Source organism: Prunus persica, chromosome G4 (assembly GCF_000346465.2).
Source record: "Prunus persica cultivar Lovell chromosome G4, Prunus_persica_NCBIv2, whole genome shotgun sequence".
Lineage (NCBI taxonomy): Eukaryota > Viridiplantae > Streptophyta > Magnoliopsida > Rosales > Rosaceae > Prunus > Prunus persica.
In genome coordinates, this window is record NC_034012.1 from 13,396,560 (window position 1) to 13,412,684 (window position 16,125).

General features: G+C 35.6%; 2 protein-coding genes across 3 annotated transcripts; one reads left to right on the forward strand and one right to left on the reverse strand.

Annotated features, from left to right (window-relative positions):
- Positions 478 to 3,854, forward strand: LOC18779079. Its single transcript, XM_007211458.2, has 6 exons — positions 478 to 777; positions 863 to 993; positions 1,162 to 1,331; positions 1,685 to 1,762; positions 2,355 to 2,499; positions 3,259 to 3,854. Exons 1-6 carry the CDS (start codon positions 672 to 674, stop codon positions 3,670 to 3,672), a joined length of 1,044 nt encoding a protein of 347 aa, XP_007211520.1. The 5' UTR covers positions 478 to 671; the 3' UTR covers positions 3,673 to 3,854.
- Positions 4,949 to 9,506, reverse strand: LOC18778319 (syntaxin-61). 2 transcript variants are annotated; one of them, XM_007211861.2, is made up of 8 exons: positions 9,361 to 9,505; positions 8,732 to 8,811; positions 8,238 to 8,351; positions 6,898 to 7,011; positions 6,399 to 6,583; positions 5,853 to 5,943; positions 5,510 to 5,575; positions 4,949 to 5,356 (listed from the first exon to the last, which is right to left on the reverse strand). In XM_007211861.2, exons 2-8 carry the CDS (start codon positions 8,783 to 8,785, stop codon positions 5,246 to 5,248), a joined length of 735 nt encoding a protein of 244 aa, XP_007211923.1. In that variant the 5' UTR covers positions 8,786 to 8,811; positions 9,361 to 9,505; the 3' UTR covers positions 4,949 to 5,245. The 2 variants fall into 2 exon arrangements, with proteins under 2 accessions (XP_007211923.1, XP_007211922.1); XM_007211860.2 differs by having other exon boundaries at positions 4,987 to 5,356; positions 8,732 to 8,806; positions 9,361 to 9,506.

A 16,125-nucleotide genomic window follows, 5' to 3' on the forward strand; every position in this document is an offset into this window, starting at 1 on the left:
CATCAATATACACAGAATTTTATGTTACACATGATTATGTACTCTTTTTCCCTTTGACCAGTTTTTTGTCCCACTGGGTTTTTACTGGCAAGGTTTTTAACGAGACATATTCTGTATCATTTATGGTCTCCAAGGGGGAGTGTTGTAAATTATTTGGTGTGGAGCCCGCATGTTGGAAAGGGGCCCACATTGTTAATGATATAAACATAGACAATCTGAAAGAGGGGTAGAGTTTTTTCTCTGCTTCCTCCATTTCTCTCCTCAATTCTCTGCTCCCAAATTCTCTCCTTAATTCTCTAGATTTATAACAAATGCATTATTTACTTTTTTTAATTTATTTATTGAAATGCACTATTTACTTATGTGTGCGCATCAGGGAGAATCTTGGTCGTTGCACGAAAGAGAATCTTGGCCGTTGAACGAAAAAGAATCTTGTTTGTTGGTTTTGTTATGGGCAAGGAGGGTTATCCTTCATTAAAACCCTATACAATTAGAAAAGACAGAAATCCAAATCCCTGCATAAAACTACAAAACCCACCCCCAAAACAACCAAATATTTACGTCTTTGCCCTGTATTTAACAAACCCCAGTATGAAAGAACATAAGGATATTTCTTCTTCTAAATCGGAAAAGTTGGGAGGACCATTTTGTCTCCTGCAACTTTGATTTTGATGGAAAAACGAAAAGCCGTCGCTTCTCTTGCAAATTCTTTGAACAATTTAGATTTGAATTCCAGATCCAATCCCAACCCCCAAATCCCTCAAACTCAATCCTCCAGTACGTCCCAAGTTTGCATTTTTATTTCACCGCTTATTTCCCTCAAAACACATTATTTTTGTACTTACTTCTATATGCATGGCAGGAAGGCAGCTTGAAAGGACCAAGTCTCCTCCCAGCTTACAAAGCTTGTGTCTTGGAGTTGTCGGCAAACATTTGGAGGATATAATCCCAGACTTGTCAGAGATTGCAATCAACTTTCCTCCAGATGTTAAGGTTTCTATCCTTATTCATAAAACTCCACATCAATTTTTGTGTAAATTTGAGTTTTTTTTTTTTGGGGGAAAAATGTTCTTGGTTGCTTTATGGTTAATGGGTTTTTGTTTGGATGTAAAATAATTCACAATTTTTGGTCTCTCAAGAGTTTTCATTTGATGATGGTAGATGGCACTGGTGGCAATTGCTAGGAGGAGAAAGTTACTCGACGATGATGTTATTGTCTCTTTAGCTGATCATACCTGGAAAATTCTTGACCTTTCTGCATCAGATGTTTCGGATTTCGGCTTAGCAAAAGTGGCTGAGATATGTACATCACTTGGAGCTGTTGATATTAGGTATTGGAGTAAATAAGCTACTTTTTAAATATTAACCAACTATTAAGATGTTGACCTTATCTTTTATGATATGCAATCTGTGAACTATGTATGCTTTGTATAATTTTTAAGTTCATCATAACCTTGAGCTATTAATGTATATATATTTGTAAGCAAAATCCTAGGTATTATATATGATATGTGAGGAAGATAGTTGCGTGGGCATGTAATATGTGAGCAAAATCCTAGGAACATATGTAATATTAGTTAGCATTTGTTTTAATCGTTTAAGTAGGCATTAGCTAATACTTAAGGCATCAATATGTCTTTTGGTTTTGAAACTCTGTAATTACACTGAGACATTTCTTCTGCAGCCGGTGTGACAAAATTACTACTTCTGGAGTTTCTGAACTTGTGCAACATTGCCTTTCATTGGAGACGTTGAGATGCGGGTAAACACCCTCTCCATAGCATAGTGAAATGTTTTAAATTTTCATTACAAGTTTCTGTATATGCATCTCTTTGTCACGGTCCTGAGCTTTTTGAATAATCCAAAACATTCCATAACTATCGTAGAAGTCGGAAGACTTTGATATTTTTTTATTGAGTTTATGTGCATGTGACATGTCTTATTGATTTATCAACACTTATATGAACTTGGAATTAGTTCCCTCTTTCTTTATTGCTTATAATGTGATGAGCTCACACTCAGCTTTCTAACTGCAAAGTAGACAAATGAAGAGTGATGTGTTTTTACCTTGGCACTGTAGAATGAATTAATAGCCATTTGATTAAATCAGATTTCTACCCTCTGTTGTCTAACTACAAGGCGCTCCCAGAATCTATCCCCCTATTTTTTTGGTAACCATCATATCAAACTCTCTCCACCAAGCAGGATTGTTGCAGACTAAGCTACTCAACCCTGATCATTCTTTACTTTATTTTTTGTTCGTTCTATCCCATGCTATTTTAGTGGCTCGAATACTGTGTTTGACTAGGAGTACAAATTTCATAACAGGCTATGAACCAAAGTTAATGTTGCAGAGGGAGCCCAAGGAGTGACCACACTGCACGCAGGTGCTTGGATATATTTAAACCGAAGTTGAATGATGTAGAGGGAGACTCCTGGGAAGAACTGAATACTGAAGAAATTGCTAATGGTGCACAATCATTGCGTTGGCTTGTGTGGGTATGTACTTAACATTTCCTATTATGATACTTTTCTTCATCAATGATTAAGTTCTTTGGTTTGATCTTTCTGACCACTATGGTTTGAGAAATTGTGTCATCTCTTCACTTACAGTGTAGAAGCATGAATGTCTTGACTGCCTCTCGATTGTTAAACACATACATTCTTTGCATTAGCAAATAAGAACTTGTAATTAGACAGATTGGGTTCCCATGCCTGCTTACACCAATAGATGGAGACGATTTTGGTTCACTGTAACTTGTCCAAAAAGTGGGAAAAGATTAAAAAGAACATACATGCGTTGCATTACCAAATGAGAATTTGTAATGAGAGAAATCGTGATGCCATGCCTGATGCCACCAATAGACATAGACAATTTTGGTTCACTGTGTGAACTTGTCCCAAAAGTGGGAAAATATTAAAACCACAACATGGTTCAGTGTCTGAATACTGGATCACAGAACGTTTATATACACAGGGTAACATGTCAGCACTAGTAAGTATAGGGATGTCTTACAGAGTGTTATAACAATACATTTTCTGGCATGTAGAAATAGGAAGTGCACCTTTTTTTTAATCTATTGCTTCATGCATGAATATGTGAACGACTTATGACTTTTTGATTGGTTGATTGGGATTGTTAAAAACTGGTTCCTTTATTAACCATTATTCTAAGCAGGAGAATCGTTTTCTAATTCTTTGTCTGGTCCTGGCTATTGATAATTTCATTAGTAATCTTGGTCTCTTTTTTTATTGCAGCCAAAGATTGATAAAAATTCATTGGAGGGATTTTCCTCTGAATGCCCTCGCATTATAGTAAATCCGAACCCATCACCCTTCGGATTCAGGGGAACCCAAGTTCCCAGGGAAGCATTGCCAGATATCCAGTTGGATGATTCTATTGTCAAGGATCTTGATCCCAAAACGTGGGCAGTGCGTGGTTTTACACTCAAGGCAATGCCCCCATCTCTTTCAAGCCACACGGAATTGTCAGTGGCTGAAAAGTTTAGACTTGCTTTTGAGGAAAGGGATAATCGGTTAGCTCCAAAGCGAGCTAAAAATGCAAGGCAACATCAGCGGCGTGCTGAGAGGGAGTGGGTGATGACGGATACAACAGCTAAGGCAGTAGCTTTAGCCTCACGAGCGAGCAGATCTCTACACAGTTGGAACTAGCATATTTTGTTTGTTTGCATTACCGCAAGAAATGTATCACGTTTTCTTCGCCTTATTTTCTCTTTTGATTGTACAGAAAATAATCTGTAACATATATTGGGTTTGATGGAGAAATGACAATTTTGCTGCCAAATTGTCTGATAAAGTTTTGGGAGAATGTTTTCATTTTGAAAACGAGGAAACGAATTTGCATTTTCAAGATTGGAGAATGCGGTCTATTTGCTTAATTGGAAAACAGTTTCAGAAAATGAAAACAACGTAAATGTATCTGATAGTACAATTTAAAAATAACAAAAACAAAAATAGTAATTATGTAATCAATATGTGAGTTTCATACCATGAAAAGTAAATATATGTGAGTTATTTTTATTAATGCCTCCTCCAAAAAGATGTAATTTTTTTGGAAAAGAAAAATAGAATAATCTTTAAAAATAGAATAATGTATAAAATAAAAAAATCTTTAAAAAAAATTAAAATGAACTTAGAAAAAACAAAATTATAACTCATCTCCCCAACCTTCTCTCTTTATTTTATTTCATTTGATCAAATACCCCATCTCTTTTAATTCTCTGCAAATCCCACCCCACCCCATCGCACGCATCACCATCGCAGTAACCCCATCAACCCACCTCTCCCAATCATCTTCTTCATCACAGCACAGTTAGCACCCAAACAAGATTTTGATGAGCTAATCTAACAGAAGACCCCCCCAATTTCACCCAGCAAGGAAGACACACTAATTTCACCAGAAAAAAGAAAAATTGAAAGACCCATATGTATATAAACGATGAGAAAATCCAGTAATTTCACCAAAAAAAGGAAAAAAAAATATTAGAAGACCTAGTGTGGGAAATTGACGAGAGCTTGAGATAAATGGGATGCTGGAGGTAAATAGAAGAGCCGTCGTAGTGAGACGCGCAAAATCGTTTTCCGCTTTTCCATTGAAAATGTTGAAAATGTTATTTTCGTTTTGAGAAAACGCTGGCCACCGAACTCCTCCTCAGCCATTTTCATTTTAAGCAAACAGTAAACAGGCGTAAAACATTACCGAACGGGCCCTAATGTATTGAAGAAACGTTTGAACTGGTCAGAGCAAGCAATCTATGGAAATCCTTAATCCTGCTTCTCCTGTACAAGTTTTGTGATCATATGATTATTATTCAATCTGAATATTGTTGAGATTAGTTTGTAGTGCGATGCCTGAATATTGTTCAGTCCCACAAGTGAGCGGAACTGTATCTATATGCAGCCAAACACAAGCATAAGCGTTTTCACGTAAAATAAGTCATGATATCAAACATAACGTGCAAGGAATAAACAAATAAACAAATATAACGCTTCTGTTTCACATTGTCTCTGTAACTCCCGGTTGTTCAACATTAAATTCTGTTCAACCTCAAAATTTCTAAATAACCTTAAAAAAATGCGTACTCTTTTGGTTCGTAATTTCCAGGAAAGCTTTATGAACAACCCTAGATAAACCAGTAAATATATCTGTACTCAAGTGTTCCATAGTTCTTTCGAAAAGCAGATCCCTCCCGTGTATAGCGGAAGACCTGTTGCATTCTTCAGACTAGGTGAGGAAGACCAAAACAAAAAGGATGATGAACAGGACCAGCAAAAATACAATCATCATACACTGGCCTTTTACACCAGCCTTCTTCATAACTGTAGCCACTTTTTTCTGCAAGAATTATAAAGGAACTTTTCATCTCTTCTGGGATCACTAATCTATATATTTCAGTCAATTAGCAAGCTGAAGAAAATAAAAGATAAACTCGTTTCCAGTGGACAGAATTTCTTGGTAGGACAATCTATCAAGTAAGCAGAGACTGACCTGAACAAAATCAAGACGATTTGATGTACTGTCCATTTCCATACCCAATTCATCTACAATCTTCTCCTGTAATACCAAAAGATTTACAATTTAGTACAACAAAGTAGCAAGAGTGAGTGACCCAGAACTGCAGGGCAGAAAAAGCTAATTTGCAAGTAATATATACGAGTTAAAGACTAATGCATCAAAATGCTAATTTGTTTGGGTTTTGCTCTTGCTCCCTTTCCTTGGTTAATATAAACTTTTTTTGGCCCCACCCCACCACCCAAAAAAAAAGAACTTGGAGAAAACACCTGAACTATTTGTTTTCCCATCATTGTACAGTAACTTACAAAATTCTTACCTGTGCAAGGAGCTCTTCATGAATGGTAAGCCCAACACCCCCAATTCTCTCCACACTTGCACTAAGTTCATCCAACTCCTCATCCTGTTGCCTACAAGCACAAATTGACAGACACATAAAATCAAAAGAAACAAAGTTATACAGACAAGTGGAAGTGGCCAGAGGATTTGGGAAGAAGAAAACTATGTAAGTAGAGCAAACATTTTTCTCCAACCAGCCAAAGGGCGAGAATAAATGGCGCGCATATAACTACACATTTATTGACAATGAAAGGTCTGTTATCAAACTACAAGCTCAGATGGTTTGACCCAAACAGAGTTTTCTTTTTAGAATTAAAAAGTGCTTCCATAAGTTCGACTATGAAATTTAAAAGATTTAACAACGCAGACTATCTTTTGCAGCCTATATAAAATATGAACAAACACAGCTATGGCAATGAATCTTAGCAAATAATTCCCAGCGAGTAGAATAATAACTTGTTACTCATGTATATGTTTGTCACTCAAATATGTATCAATTGGATGTGGATGTGTAAAATAATCTTACTTTATGAGAAGCAACTGTCTATCTGATTCAGATGTTATGAAATCATCGTTATGTTGTGCAGCATACTGGTTAGATCTATCTGTCTCCTGAGAATTAGCCAGCCTCATTAGTTCTCGGCGCATCCCATTCACACTAGTGCCAGTAGAATCCTTTCCAGCTTCCACTGCTTTTTTTACAGCACCCACCTGATAAACTATCTTACTAATTTAGGGAATGCACACAAAAGATAACCATGTAATATGCTGTACAAATACATAACAGAATGGAAACCACACAAAGGCTCATTATGTAATTGAATATCCAAAAATCACAACAAAATGAAAACTATTGCAGGTTACAAAACCACACTCGACTGTCACAATGTAAAAGATGTAGGTAATCATCGTAAATCATCAAGGCAAGGTCTGTTATGACAACTTTACAGGATTACCAGATATAAGATCTTCAGTGGCACTAAAACATCTTAAAAGAAGACAGCTTAACAGACGATACATCATACCTGAGCACGAGCAGTGCTCGTCCATCTCCTTCTTTTTTCAAGTTCCACTTCATCAATGCCATACCAAGTAGGATCTCTAGCTGCTACGGAAATTGCTTTGTCCAACTCATCCACCTTCCTATCAAGAAAGCATGCTTTCATTAGTTGCAAGCAGAAGTTGAAGCTTCGGGTTAGATGATAAGAGAAAAGATTGCACATAGTAAAACAAGAGAACTAGTTAAATTCACAGCTTCTCTCTCACACAGATACAAATTTTAGGATGGATGGATAAGGTAAAATAACAATTGGTGGATCGATGGATAGAGTAAAATAACAATTGGTTGGTCATACAGCCTCCTCTTCTTTCTATTGACTTTTTCTTTTCTTCTCTTTTTTCTTATGGAAATTCTGTTTAAATGAGTATTTGTGCTGTCCTGTAGATGATGTAACATGATCATTCTTTGGCTCAATCTATTTCTTTAATTGTCTTGAGGAATTACCTTGCTAACGAACCTAGTTTAAATGGTCTTAAGCTATCCTCTTTTCAAGAAATAAACCCACTTTTTTCTTTTTAAACTGATCTTAGTTGCTGCTAGAGCACCAGCCCATTAAAAAGCACAAATTTTTTAACCCAAACCAAGACCAGACCCATCAACCCATGCTCCTTAACCAGCTACATAAAAAAGAATTTTAAAAAGTGGTCAAAAAATTCAGTACTTTGGTATCAGCACACTAAGGTCAACCACAACTTATGACCACCTTGACCGGAATTCGCCCACTTTTTGGCTTGAAACTAGTCCTAGAATTACACTCGACATCCACATCAACTTCCAACCCTCCACAGGTCAAAATAACCAGTTTTTTTAACTGAGAAAGAGAATCAAACCATGAACCATGCGCATTAGAAAACTTGATTTTCTGATCACCAATCGACGAGGCACCACCTAGTGTCAAGATCTTTTTTTACCGCACAAAAACCCATTGTTATTGATATGTTTTTGGAAATTCGACAAATATCCCTCAATTTTCAATTTGTTATATGGATATGTTACGGAAATTCGACAATTATCACTCAATTTTCAATTTCTTCCGGCCTTTTCTATTGTTTCATGCAGACATTAATCTGGTCAGCAAAAGTCCCATACTTCTGCAACACCTTCAGTGGAAATTAACTAACCCTCCCCAAAATTTTCATTTCTGGACACCAAAAATAGTGATTTTCGCCAATATACCCAGTTTTGCATCATTAATCTCTGACTATATTACCATGACAGATACCTACAATCTATTCTTTATCAAACAAAATCAAATAAAAAAGATAGGCGGATAAAATCAAATCAAATGTCGTAATATTGGCGCACCTGCCAGTCAATGCTTCCACAAGTAGCAATCAGTTCTTTTGTGAGGTGTAATTGCTCTCCAGTATCAGATGAAATGCGTTCCCATTGATGAAAAGAAGATTGCAACTTATCAATCTAATCAAGAAGGAAATATAATGGTCAGAATTCATTTCTGCTACTCCTAAATATAATGCCATCAAGACAAATTCCGCACAAATAATTGCATACCAAATTCAACTGTCAACGAAAAAGTGAAGGATGAGGATGGTAGTGTGTTGAGGCAAACGGGTTTGTTTTTGTGTGTGTGTGTGTGTGTGTAGAGAGAGAGAGAGAGAGAGAGAGAGAGAGGGGATGTGACAAGATTCAAAAGCCCAAAAATGATGGTAACAACTCCAAACAAAGTATGAAAGTCTACTAAAGGAATCGCATTGAACTGATAATATGTATTCAATAAAATATATAAACCATGTCTCATTCCGAAAGCTTCAAAGTGACTAAGTAATTTGACAACTTACAGATTCTTGAATCTCCTCTTTGACAACATAGAATGGATCTTGAGCTGAGGGCATTGTGAACCTCACGAAACTAATCTATCCTATCAGCATCCAAAAGAAAAAGAAAAAGAAAGGGGAAAAACTTCCATTAGAAAAACCATATAACTTATATAGACACACACGCATATATAATATATATATATATATATATACAAGAAATTCAATCCCATTGGAATATTCACTAAGAAAAACAACTGAAACAAACATTTCACAAAAAGGGTTTGCGGGCCTTAGCTCCACTCCATTTGATTAGAGTGAAATGGAATATGATTTCCAAATACCCAAATCTGTGATTCCTATTCAACATATTATACCATGCAATTGCCAGCTTGATATGATTTGAGAACTGATTAAATCACCGAATTCAAATCACCAATTTGAATCATTAACGAAACGGACCAAAATTCCAATTTGTATCACCAAATTAGTTAATAACCAGACTCATCAATACCATAACCACCACGTTATTCAAATCTAAATACACCGAAATTCAGATTTGAAAACAATACATGAATTTATGTAATAGGTACGAAAAAAAAAAAGAAAAAAAAAAGAAAGATGAATTGAGAAAGGTGAGATAAGGGCTATACCTGTACGGACTGAACCGAGAGACCTGATCTGTGAGATCCTCGTCTGGACTTAATGTCCGGAAGCAGACGATGAAGCTTTGCGAAGACGAAGTCAGAGAGAATCGTGTGGGCTTCAGTTATGGGGCATGGCTATATTTTAATTTTGAAGTTTGGACCCATACACCCGCTTGCCCAGGCCGAAGAAACAATCAAGCCCATTTTAATGGCCGAACATTCAAGTGCAGTCCAATTTATTTGCGTCTTGTCAATATTCGTTAGGCTTATTATCACAAAACGTTCTTAAGGTTTACGAAACTATCAGATTGCATCTTTAATATTTTTTTGTATCATTCATAGTCCTCAAGGTTAGTATGCATGATCACAAATGGTCCCTACCGTTAGGTCCCGTCAAAAACTCAGTTAGTTTGCTAACGTGACATATATGTATATATATATATCCAAAACATCCCTGAGGTTCATATACCTATTACAAATGGTTCTTACGAAATTTTTTAATTTTTTAAATTTAAAATTCATAACATTTTTGTTTTCTTTTTAAAATTTTATGAATTTAGATTATTTTTAAATATATATTATATTTTAAATACATGTGACACTATATTATTATAGATGCGGGCTCCATATATATGCCACATCAACAAACTAATGGAGTTTTTAAAAAATAATTTAAGATTTATAAAATTTAAAAATGAAAAAACTAAGGGTTTAGGGTTCATAAATAGTCCTCAAGATTAAAATCCTTCTATAAATGGTTTTTTCATTTAAAAATAATTTTAAAAAGAAAACCAAAATTTTATGAATTTTAAATTAAAAAATAAAAAAAAAATTGTAGGGACCATTTATGATAGGTGTGTGAACCTCATGGATGTTTTGTGATATATATGTGTGTCATGTCAGCAAACTAACGGAGTTTTTGACGGAACTTAACGGCATGTACCATTTGTGATTGCACATACTAGCCTTGAGGACCATGAGTGACACAAAAAAACTTTAAGGATGCAATCTGATAGTTTCGTAAACCTTAGGGACGTTTTGTGATAATAAGCCTATTCGTTATATCTCACAATCACCATTTTTTTAGGTAAACTAGTGAATTGCCCCTGCATTTATACTTAATTCTCAATACAATCCGAATCCAATAATCCAATTACAAATGGATTTGGAGTTGGATAGAGGTATATCTGATTTGAATCCGAATCATTTACAAGTTTACCCATAGACCCCTCCCCCCCTTCTCCCACCCACATAATGCAACCTAACTCGCAACCCATCCCCTACCCGCAGAACCCAAACAATATCATAATTGCGACCATCACACTGAAGATTGAGTAAATTTTAGTATATGATGTAAGTTTTGAGGGGATGGGTGGCTCCTTATTTTATTCAGTTTTTAGATTAGTTATGGTTTTTTTAAGTTCAAATTGAATTTTTTTTTTCTGAATTTTTGACACCAACTAAGATCAACCTTTATATCTAATATAAAGGTAGAGGTGGGTGATCACAACTCTCTTTAACAGGACCCGACCCAAATTCCGCTTTGGAATTTGAGCCGAACCCTGTGAGTGTTTGACATCTAGCTGGTGCCGAGCATAAATGACCGAAATACCCTTCTAAGTAGAAACCAATTTTCCTTAAGTTTGACTTCTGCCAAAGATACTGTAACATCTCACATCGACTAACGGAGAGGGGGTGATGTGCCGTATATTTACGCCCACCTCCATCTAGCACGCGGCCTTTTGGGAGCTCACTGGCTAGAGCAATCCTAGAATGGGTGACCTACTGGGAAGTTGCTCGTGAGTTCCCAGAAACAAAACTGTGAGGGCAGAGAGGGGGACCCAAAGCAGACAATATTGTGCTACGGCAAAGCCGATCCCGAAATGTGACACTCTTGGACCATGGGATCTAAGAGAACGAGATTGTTGGAAAGAATACGTAAAACAGTACAAGACGCAGAAAGCAAAGGTGTTTCTCGATTCCTAGAACCTTCAATAATGATGCGGCGATAACCATCATCAATGAAAGGATCAATCGAAGACACATTCAAATTAATGGATGGGGATATGGTTGATATGAGTATGTGACTACCATAATAATGGACCTGAATAGGCTCTATTGTTTGTGAAGGCCAAAATTTCCTTATTTGATCCGTGCAAGAGAAATGTAAAGATTTTATTCCAATTAAAGAGACGTGGTACTCTCATGTTGTATCTATTGTATCAGATGGGTGGAGCAATTTGAACATAGCTCCTCGATTGTTTGCAGCAATGATATTAATTAAAGGTTGATGCTTCATATTACTCTACTAATCTGATACAATAGATACACCATAAAAGTACCCTGCATCTTTAATTAGAATCTAATCTTATTTAACATTTTTCTTGCACGGGTCAAATAGGGAACTTATAGCCTTCTCAAATGGTGAAACCCTTAGGTCAATTATTTATGGTTGTCACAGTTTTATGAAATTGAAGATTTCTCAAAACACTAAATGGAATTCCATTAGCACACAATCCTCAAAGGACCTTCATATATAAATCATATCCCTATCCATTAATTTGAATGATTCTTCTATTAATCCCTTCGCTAGTATAAGCCTAGACTCTATAGTGCGATAGTATAAAGTCTATGTGAGTTGCTTGCATTTGTTATGCATTTGACCACATTAAGCTATGACTACAACGTGCTTAGAGATTGAAAGTGACTTGAAGGTTTTCGTACAAATTCTTACAAGGAAAATACCACCCAATGGCCTCTTCAAATCATTATAAAAGATCTTTGGAATATGCTCTAGAAGTTTAGTTACTTCTCCATTGCCCACATTTACACATAAGCTAATATGGTTGTAGATATGTTAGCCAAAAAAAGGACATGCTAGTGATAATACTTGTATTTGGTTTCATATATACTTTACTAACTGATGTTAGCTTCAAGTTTAAGGTTATTGATTTGTATGATTTTAAGATCCAATATGGATCTACTTTGTAATGTAAAAACAAACAAACTATATCTAACACATGAGCTATTGTGCACGAGATGATAAGAATTTGAGTACGAGATGATGTTGTAGCTTTGATCTAGTTTAGGACAAGCCACGATACACTTATAAAGTTCGAACCTTTCATATTCTTCGTATCCATCATTGCATTCTCGGTGGATGAAGTAATCATTGGATATGAAAGAATTAACCAGAAAAGATAATCTTCATTAAAGAAAATGTATGCATTGGATATGAAAGGAAGAACTGGATTTAGAGGTCAGAAGAAAAGAAAAAAAAATAAAAGGGAGATCAAATAAATGGATTTAGAGGAAAAAGGAAAATCAACAAATGATGGCTAGTTTCTAATGGGAAATACTTAAATAGATTTAGATCATTAAAAAGGAAAAACAAATCGAAAGCAAAAACTAGAGGAAATATCATGGTTCTTGAAACATTATAACACATCTTCTTCGGAGCCTTAGCCCAACTCCTCTGGAGTCATGGTTGTAGGACTGTACAACCTTCTTGGTTGAGCAGGTGGGATGGAAATACGAAAACTATTGTCGAGTCAAAATTGTATTCACGGCCACAAGACAAGCCACAATACGCTTATAAAGTTCGAACCTTACATATTTTTTTTTATCCATTGTTGCATTCTCAATGGAAGAAATAATCATTGTTTATGAAAGAATTGTCCAGAAAAGAGAATCTTGGTGAAAGAAAATGTTTGCATTAGATATGAAAGGAAAAACTGGATTTAGAGGTCAGAGGAAAGAAAAAAATTAATGGGACATCACATAAATGAATTTAGAGGAAAGAGAAAAAGCAACAAATGATGGCTAGTTTCTAATGGAAGATACTTAAATAGATTTACATCATTAAAGAGGAAAAACAAATCAAAAGCAAAAACTAGAGGATATACTATGGTTCTTGAAAAACTCTTGCACACCTTCTCCGGAACCTTAGCCCCACCTTATCTGGAGTCATGATCGCATAATTGTACAACCTTCTTAGTTGAGCAAGTGGGGTGGAAATACGAAATTCATAATCGAGTCAAAATTTTACTCAAGGCAATAAAGAGAACAAGCTATGATACGCTTATAAAGTTCGGACCTTCCATATTCTTTGTATCCATCGTTGCATTCTCAATGGAGGTAGTAATCATTGGATAAGAAATAATTATCCAGAAAAGAAATCCTTTATGAAAGAAAATTTATGCATTAGATATGAAAGGAAGAACTTGATTTAGAGGTTAGAGGAAAGGAAAAAACAAATTAATGGGAGATCACATAAATGGATTTAGAGGAAAGAGGAAAAGCAACAAATGATAGCTAGTTTCTAATGAGAGATACTTAAATAGATTTAGATCATTAAAGAGGAAAAACAAACCGAAAGCAAAAACTAGAAGAAACACCATGGTTCTTGAAAAACTCTAACACATCTTTTTCAGAACCTTAGCCCCACCTCCTCTGGAGTCATGCTCGCAGGACCATACAACCTTCTTGGTTGAGCAGGTAGTGTGGAAATACGAAAATCATTGTCGAGTCGAAATTACATTCATAGCGACAAAAAGGACAAGTCACAATACACTTATAAAGTTCGAACCTTCCATATTCTTCGTATCCATCATTGCATTCTCGGTGGAGAAAATAATCATGGATATGAAAGAATTATCTAGAAAAGTGCATCTTGATGAAAGAATATATATGCATTGGATATGAAAGGAAGAACTGGATTTAGAGGTCAGAAGAAAGAAAAAAAATTAATGGGATATCACATAAATGGATTTAGAGGAACAAGGAAGAAAAAACAAATGATGACTAGTTTCTAATGGGAGATGCTTAAATAGATTTAGATCATTAAAGAGGAAAAACAAATCGAAAGCAAAAACTAGAGGAAATACCATGATTCTTGAAAAACTCTAACACACATTCTCCGGAGCCTTAGCCCCACCTCATCTAGAGTCATGGTCGCAGGACTGTACAACATTCTTGGTTGAGTAGGTAAGGTGGAAATACAAAATCAATTGTCCAATTCAAATTGTATTCACGGCGAGAAAGAGGACAAGCCACAATATGCTTAAAAAGTTCGAACCTTCCATATTCTTCGTACTCATCGTTGCATTCTCGGTGGATGAAGTAATCATTGGATATGAAAGAATTATCCAGAAAATAGAATCTTGATGAAAGAAAATGTATGCATTGGATATGAAAAGAAGAACTGGATTTAGAGATCAGAGGAAAGGAAAAAAAAATTAATGGGAGATCACAAATGGATTTAGAGGAAAGAGGAAAAGCAACAAATGATGGCTAGTTTCTAATGGGAGATACTTAAATGGATTTAGAATATTAAAGAGGAAAAACAAATCTAAAGAAAAAACTGGAGAAAATACCATGGTTCTTGAAAAACCATAACACACCTTCTCTGGAGCCTTAACCCCACCTCAACTGGAGTCAGGGTCGCAAGACTGTACAACCTTCTTGGTTGAGTAGGAGGGGTGGAAATACGAAATCTATAGTCGAGTCGAAATTGTACTCAAGGCGACAAAGAGGACAAGCCACGATACGCTTATAAAGTTCAAACCTTCCATATTCTTCGTATACATCATTGCATTCTCAGTGGAGGAAGTAATCATTGGATATGAAAGAATTATCCAGAAAAGAGAATCTTAATGAAAGAAAATGTATGCATTAGATATGAATGGAAAAACTTGATTTGGAGGTCAGAGGAAAGGGAAATAAATTAATGGGAGATCACATAAATGGATTTAGAGGAAAGAGGAAAAGCAACAAATGATGGCTAGTTTCTAATAGGAGATACTTAAATGGATTTAGAATATTAAAGAGGAAAAACAAATCTAAAGAAAAAACTGGAGGAAATATCATGGTTCTTGAAAAACTATAACACCTTCTCTGGAGCCTTAACCCCACCTCAACTGGAGTCAGGGTCGCAAGACTGTACAACCTTCTTGGTTGAGTAGGAGGGGTGGAAATACGAAATCTATAGTCGAGTCGAAATTGTACTCAAGGCGACAAAGAGGACAAGCCACGATACGCTTATAAAGTTCGAACCTTCCATATTCTTCGTATACATCATTGCATTCTCAGTGGAGGAAGTAATCATTGGATATGAAAGAATTATCCAGAAAAGAGAATCTTAATGAAAGAAAATGTATGCATTAGATATGAATGGAAAAACTTGATTTGGAGGTCAGAGGAAAGGGAAAAAAAAAAAGTAATGGGAGATCACATAAATGAATTTAGAGAAAATAGGAAAAGCAATAAATGATGACTGGTTTCTAATGAGAGATACCTAAATAGATTTAGATCATTAAAGAGGAAAAACAAACCAAAAGCAAAAACTAGAGGAAATACCATGATTATTGAAAAACTCTAACACACCTTTTTCGAAACCTTAGCCTCACCTCCTCTGGAATCATGCTAACATGACTGTACAACCTTGTTGGTTTAGCAGCTAGTGTGGAAGTATGAAAATCATTGTCAAGTCGAAATTGAATTCACAGCGACAAAAAGGATAAGCAACAATACGCTTATAAATTTCGAACATTCCATATTCTTCGTATCCATCGTTGCATTCTCGGTGGAGAAAGTAATCATTGGATATGAAGGAATTTTTAAGAGAAGAGAATCTTGATGAAAGAAAATGTATGCATTATATATGAAATGAAGAACTGGATTTAGAGGTCAGAGGAAAGGAAAAAAATTAATGGGAGATCACATAAATGGATTTAGAGGAAAGAGGAAAAGCATAAAATGATGGTTAGTTTC

Coding starts and splice junctions, on each gene's coding strand:
- LOC18779079 (XM_007211458.2), top strand. CDS start 672: ATGGAAAAACGAAAAGCCGTCGCTTCTCTTGCAAATTCTTTGAACAAT. Junction 778..862: donor CCCTCAAACTCAATCCTCCA/GTACGTCCCAAG, acceptor TATGCATGGCAG/GAAGGCAGCTTGAAAGGACC. Junction 1,763..2,354: donor TTGGAGACGTTGAGATGCGG/GTAAACACCCTC, acceptor TTAATGTTGCAG/AGGGAGCCCAAGGAGTGACC.
- LOC18778319 (XM_007211861.2), bottom strand. CDS start 8,785: ATGCCCTCAGCTCAAGATCCATTCTATGTTGTCAAAGAGGAGATTCAA. Junction 8,352..8,731: donor AAGAGGAGATTCAAGAATCT/GTAAGTTGTCAA, acceptor CTTCTTGATTAG/ATTGATAAGTTGCAATCTTC. Junction 5,357..5,509: donor ATCGTCTTGATTTTGTTCAG/GTCAGTCTCTGC, acceptor TAATTCTTGCAG/AAAAAAGTGGCTACAGTTAT.